Here is a 6452-nt window from a genome sequence, read left to right on the forward strand (position 1 = left end):
TTGATCTTTTTCTTTCCCCTTTCTCGCCATATAGTTCTAATCCACTTTCTCAATTTTAACATATATAGAAGAAGTGCTCCACCAAATTGATTTTTCCCTCTATCTATATGGAAAAGTGAGATGTGATGTATCCCCTTTCTATTGAGGATTGGAGAGAAATTATTGGGGATTGAGAAAAAATAAAGGGGAAAGGGAGATGGAAAATCAATCTGCTGGAGTAGATTTTTTCAATATCAATTTCCTATATTGAGAAAAAATGAAAAGAGAAAAGGGAAAATCAATATGTTGGAGTTGGCTTCGCGTCAACGCCGCGGTCAACCCACGTCCGGCACGTGCTCGATCCCCACCGCGCCACGCCGCCACCAGCCAGCCCTCCACCGGCCGGTGCCCGTACACCTCAGGCCCCCTCGGCCCCGCCGCGCGCCGCTAACGGCCGTCGCGGTCGGGTAACGCCGCCGTCACGGAGAGAGAGAGGGAAAAGGGCTTCTCGTCTCCGCTGCTGGGTGTGCCGCCCGCCGTATAAAGCATCCCGCGGCACAGGAGAGAAGGAGAGGCCAGAGAGAGAGAGAGAGAGAAGGGCGAGGAAGCCTTGGAAGCTGCAGCAGAGATCCTTCCCTCTCCCAGTCTCCCTCCCACGCGCCCCGCGGGCTCGAGGTAGACGAAGGCGGAGCCGAGCTGCCGAGGTGTAATGCGTGGTTATGGGGCTGCAAGGTAAAAATCCCCCGCTCACGCCATTGCTCGACCTGCTTTTTCTTCGTTTGTTCTCGTACTTCGGATTCGAATTCTCGGTTTCCATGGGTGGGTGATCCTCCTCGCGTCTGGTTTCCTGACTCCTGACCGCGAGAGCGCGTTGGTGGGCTTGCGAATGCAGGGGATAAGGCGACGCACGACTTCCTCTCGCTCTACAGCGCCGCCAAGGACTCCGCCCTGCCGCTGCTGCCGGAATCCAAGCCGCCGCCGCCGCCGCCCGCTCATCAAGGTGCGTGCGCTTCGGCATCTCTCTCTTCCTCTGTCTCAGTCTCTGCGTGATGGATCAGAATTCAGAATTGAGTTGCTCGCGCGCCGGATCCTTGCATGATTTTGCCTAATTCGGTAATTCTACTAGTACGCGATAGGCTGGGTCTGAAACTGTCAGATGCTATTTTCTATAGTATGTCTGTACGAATTAACCTTCGAAATTATCTTTTTGATGGTTTTAGTTTTCCGTTGCGTGGACAGCGTGGTTCGAGAAAAGTAGACAACGACAGATTAACGGACCAAAGAAATGATCACGTGCACCTAGCTAATAGAGTGGTGGATGCAAAGAGCCGTGCACGACCTTTTCCGCGCTCCTGGCAATCCGTTCATATTCTATTTCAATTTTTCAAAGTTTGCAAAAATTTGAAAAGGTTCGCTGTAGTATTCTCGCAGTTTTCATGCCCCAATCATCAGATCTCTATGGGTTCTTTTGTTGTTTTGATTTTTACGTGCTTTTTACACGTCGAGCCGGAATGATTTCACCGTGTTTTGCGGTGATTACTACGAATTTTGCTGTTTTTTTTTATCGCGACGCTGTCGGCTTTGTTCTGAACTGAAACCACAGCCGGTGCGCGTCGCGCAGGTTTCTTCCTCAAGACGCACGACTTCCTGCAGCCGCTGGAGCGGCCGTCGTCGCAGTCGCCGCCGCCGTCGCGCCCCGCCGCGGAGAAGCCGCTCCGCCAGCACGCGCTGCCCGGCGGCATCGGCACCTTCAGCATCGGCCGCGCCGCCGCGGCGGACCAGCCCGGCGCCGCCGTCAAGCAGGAGCAGCCGCCCTTCGCCGTCTGGGGCCAGCCGGACCCTCGAGGTACGCCACGCACCACGCGCGCTCTCGTTTTCCTTTCGCCGCCTCCGGCTCCGGTTGGTGGCGGCTTAACGCCGACGCGTAGCTCGCCGCAGGCGTGAGTCGCGTGGCACGCGGCCGCGAAGGTGCGTGCGTGCCGAGACGTGGAGCTTTTCTAGGGTGGGCGACGCTGTAGTTCGTAGACTCGTAGGTCTGGTCGGCGCGGGATCCATGGACCCGGGCCGGACCCATAGGCTAGGCCTTGTGGGCCTACTACGGGCCAGGACGTTCTGTGGGCCTCTATCGGGTGCATGGGCAGAAAACATCTTGAGCTTACTGTTCTCTACCCTCTCCCATGGATCTTATATATCTACCGGAAGTTTTTTTTTTCTTATCCACCTCCCAGTGTTTGAGATTCGTGCAAATATCAACCATCATTGGATCACAAAGTCAACCCTAACCCCTCCCGTGCCCTTCCTCCACTGAGCCCGAGTCGCCACCCCCTGACCTTCCTGCCGCGCCAAGCCATCGGCGCGCCCGCCGCCGCCCCCGGCCGCCGCAGCGCCATGGCCGACGCCGCGCCCCGACCGACCGCCTCCGCGCCATGGCCGACGCCGTGCCTGGCCACCGCTGTGCCCGGCGACGCCCCAGACCGCCTCCACGCCATGGCGGCCGCCCTGGCCTCCGTGCGTTGCCGCCCCTGGTCTCCTCCACCGCGCCATGGAGCTCCGGCACTGTTGCCCTCCGTGCGTTGCCGCCCCTGGTCTCCTCCACCGCGCCATAGAGCTCCGGCACTGTTGCCGGCTCTCGCCGGCACCGGAGAAGATCATGTGGAAAAAAAGTGAGTTTCAACATTTTCAAAATATTGCTTCAATATTTTCGAAATACTAGTTCAACATTATCAAATGCTAGTTCAACATGAACTAGGTCTTAATGGGCTTTATAGATGATTTGCTTAATCATCTTCCACAAGATGGATAGGGTCCCCCACCCTCTCCTGCGAAGCTGATTTTTTTTGGCAACCTTTCTCATGGTGTAACTACCGATTTTATAACTCCAAACTCCAAATGATTTTGTTTGTTAAACCTGCATCAATTTTACTTTGAAAAATTTATCATTGTGGTAGACTCGTATTTTTTTTTTGACTGAACGTATGTTACGTTTTGCCAACCTCCAATCATTCATCGAAGAAAAGCCGGGGGGAAAGGAAGACGTAGCTAAAGGCGTGTGCTTTCCGCTCTGTCTGTTTTGTCGACTTGGCAGGTCACCCGTGGTCTCTCCCCTTCGCCGCGCGCTGTGTCGCCGTCGCCTCCGCCAGGCCGCAGCCACAGCAGCAGCAGCAGAGGCCGCCGGAGCGGAAGGCGGGAGGTGGCTTCATGGACGTCGGCTCCAGATCCAGCGGTGGGGCGGGCTTCGACGACGACGACGGCCTCGCCGCTCGCCGCGAGGTCTCCTCCACGCTCAAAGGTACCACTAGCTCAATTATGATAAATCTGACTCTTGTTCGTGTTGTTCGAGCCGTTTCGGAGGTTGGGTGATGGAAGAGGCGATTTTGACAGGGTTTTGGTTCCTTCATTTTTGTGTACTTTCTTGATTGCAGAACTCTCGGTCAGGGTGGAGACCAAGGGGGGAAGCTGCAGCGGCAGCGCTGGGACGGACCAACTGCCCAACACGCCGCGCTCCAAGCACTCCGCCACCGAGCAGCGCAGGCGCAGCAAGATCAACGACAGGTTGGTTGACCTAGCTCCCGCAGCTCATTCAGAAATGGTTGGCCGTGCTTTTTCCTTCATTCGATTGCTATCGTGTCCTTGATGTCTAAGCGCACATATGTCAATAAGCACGTTTTTTGCAGTTTAACATTGTAGTCTCTAGCTTGATTCTACTCGATTTGCACGCGTATGATATCTAGTCTAACACATGTTTCGCTGGGAAAGAGTCAAATAGGACACATCTGGAAGACTGGAATGTAGTGACGGCTCTGCTGTATTTTGAGAACAAGGAATTAGGTACCACAGTAGATAAGTCCGTTTAGATGTGAATATTTTATGGACGTGCTGGTATGATGTGTTCTAAAACCATGTGCTGTCCCTAAAAATGCTAGAATAAGTGAAGATTTAACTCCATATGTATTGTACTGCGAAATGGATGTCTTTTCCTTTTATTTCCTGAAAAGATTATATTGGTATGCTATTAAGCAGTAAGCACTTTTCAGAACACTTAACATGCACTTGACCTTGTTTCTACTCCTAACCCCTTTACAGATTTCAGATACTTAGAGAAATTTTGCCACAAAATGACCAAAAGCGAGACAAAGCCTCATTTCTCTTAGAGGTAAGACATCTCAACATTTTATTCTATCTAGACAAAGATTGCATTCCTTCTTAATACATAGACACACAGCTCTTCTGCGTATTCTAGACAATCTATTCCCATCTTATTGTTTACCAATCTGTCAACAACTGCGTAAATGCAGGTTATCGAATACATAAGGTTTTTGCAAGAGAAAGTACAAAAGTACGAGGTTTCGAACCCAGAATGGAACCAAGAAAATGCAAAGATCGTGCCATGGTCTAACATCTACTTCCGATCGTCCTGGAAAAATTTACAGGTAAACTATTAAAGCAACTTTATCTTGTGCACATTGAGGCTTCTGGGGATGAGATTCTAACCATCACCTTGTCTGAACCTTATCCTTGTGCTGCAGAACAAGGACGAAATAAATGGAGATATGGCCTCTGATCCATCGCAAGTTATAAAAAATGGTTTGTCCCCACGATTCCCTTTTGCTGCAAAGCCTGAGGACCATAACAATGCAGGTGCATTTGAAACTGCTTCGGGTGCACAGGAACTGGCAGAACCAAAGGGTTGTGTGCCCTTCAAACCGGCTGAAACTCCCAGCAAAATCACAAGTATGGTTTGCTTGATTCAGTTACCGGTTTTACAATCTGGTATAGTTTATTCACTCCTTCAATGGAGCTATTGATCTCTGTAGCTCATGGAAGATGTTTTTTCTATTCATGTGCAGACACTGTTGCATCCCAGCAACCAACACAATTGACAAATCCATTGCCTTCAGACGACTGTGCAGCACCCAATGGAATGTTAAGCAACCCAGAATTGGCAATAGACGAGGGGACAATCAGTTTGTCAAGCCAATATTCCCAAGGGTATGCACCAATAATGGATCCTAACAAAACATTCTTTTTTCATACGCTTATTGAATCCTCTGTATTTTTATGTTTCTGTTTCTCCCAGTGCTGTTTTCTTGTATTTGTAGTGCTTGAAATCTGTATAGCTTCTCAGTGAAAAAAAAAAATTCATTTCTTCCTTATGACAGGCTGCTTACTACGCTGAATCTTGCCCTTCAAAACTCGGGTATAGATTTGTCACAAGCTAGCATCTCGGTGCAGATAAACCTTGGTAAGCGGGCTACCAAGAGATCTGCTCCTGGGTCAAACTCCACCTCCAAGGTACAATATTCTGAAATCAAGATGCTCTAGTCATACTGTCAATCTGCCATTCCCTGTAGGATATAGTCATATAGATGACATATTTTGTCTGAGTGTCAGAACATTCTTGCAGTTTGTTCTGCTTTTCCTTGTGAAATTCTTATGAAAAAAAAAAACCTTTGCATCACAGAATCTCATCAACCAAGCGTCCCGTGATCAAGAGATCGGGCACCAGCTGAGGTCAGGGGATGGCGCAAGAGAACATTCCCAGGCGACTAAGCGCCACAAGTCAGACAGATAACAGCTGATTCCTGCTCATTGCAGAAGCCCGGATAATTTGATCCATTTTTTGAGGTCCCCCTATCACAGGGGTGCCTTCATGTTTCGGTGTATATTACGCTCGCTTCCCGCGACGGCTAGACAGACAAGACCATGCTGCACTGCCGCTGCATTCTTTCATTCGATCCCGTCGCCATCTCTAGCGTTAGGCTGCTTCCCGAACGCTTCCATCGCAGATTGTGAAGCTGCTTCTGTCCATAGGCTTCCATCCATATGACAAGTTCAGGTCGTCCCCATTCTGACGGACCCCTATTGTAACATACTACTATTCTGATGATGCTGAAATTCATCGCCACTGTGCAGACGCTTCAGAGCGAAGCATCAATGTGCTGTAACCTTTCTGTGCGGCGTGCCTCTGTTCCTCTGACCTGAGAATGGCGCTGCCGTGCACTCCAATGCTTCCAACCTGCTCCACTGCATCATTTTGCATTAGGCGCTGCAACCAATTCCGTGGCAGCCGATCACGTGAGTGGCGTCTGCCGTGTGCCGCACTAACGCGAAATCAGCAATCTGGGCAGCGTGGTCTCGCAGGCCTGCCTGTGGTAAGCCTTTTCCTTCCGATGGATGATGGAATTGATGCCTGCCTGGCGAGTGGACTCCACGATCTTGACCATTCCCCAGCCGGGGGGAAAAAAATCTCCAATGGTCGATTAGTGGGGAGACCTTGCAAGAACTCGATCCCCTCTTGGTCATACAGGCATCATGATCGCGGGGATCTCGCCGATCCAAAGTACGATCGACACGAGAGGGCACCGACCGACGGAGCGCGCGCGGCGGCCGATCCGGCCGTGATCCTCGACGGCCCCGCGCCCGAGTGCGCGTCCACTCCTAGAGGAGAGAGGAGACCCCCGGCGTCGCGTCCG

The 6452-nt window shown here is 51.3% G+C and overlaps 1 protein-coding gene across 3 annotated transcripts; it reads left to right on the forward strand.

The window, feature by feature from the left end:
- Positions 1-539: 539 nt before the first annotated feature.
- Positions 540-5924, forward strand: LOC120712720 (transcription factor BIM1-like). 3 transcript variants are annotated; one of them, XM_039998579.1, is made up of 11 exons: positions 540-711; positions 872-979; positions 1601-1825; positions 3065-3268; positions 3402-3531; positions 4063-4132; positions 4275-4409; positions 4506-4710; positions 4827-4968; positions 5139-5271; positions 5441-5924. In XM_039998579.1, the coding sequence occupies exons 1-11, from the start codon at positions 699-701 to the stop codon at positions 5549-5551; spliced, it is 1476 nt and encodes a 491-aa protein (XP_039854513.1). In that variant the 5' UTR covers positions 540-698; the 3' UTR covers positions 5552-5924. The 3 variants fall into 3 exon arrangements, with proteins under 3 accessions (XP_039854513.1, XP_039854514.1, XP_039854515.1); XM_039998580.1 differs by lacking the exon at positions 1601-1825 and having other exon boundaries at positions 541-711; XM_039998581.1 differs by lacking the exons at positions 540-711; positions 872-979; positions 1601-1825 and adding an exon at positions 2491-2642.
- Positions 5925-6452: the final 528 nt, after the last annotated feature.

The sequence above is a fragment of the Panicum virgatum genome, chromosome 6K (assembly GCF_016808335.1).
Source record: "Panicum virgatum strain AP13 chromosome 6K, P.virgatum_v5, whole genome shotgun sequence".
NCBI classification, from domain to species: domain Eukaryota; kingdom Viridiplantae; phylum Streptophyta; class Magnoliopsida; order Poales; family Poaceae; genus Panicum; species Panicum virgatum.

Excerpts from the sequence above, each read along its gene's own strand:
- LOC120712720 (XM_039998579.1), top strand. Across the intron at positions 1,826-3,064 it reads GGGCCAGCCGGACCCTCGAG|GTCACCCGTGGTCTCTCCCC; the intron begins GTACGCCACGCA and ends TCGACTTGGCAG. Across the intron at positions 5,272-5,440 it reads GGTCAAACTCCACCTCCAAG|AATCTCATCAACCAAGCGTC; the intron begins GTACAATATTCT and ends TTTGCATCACAG.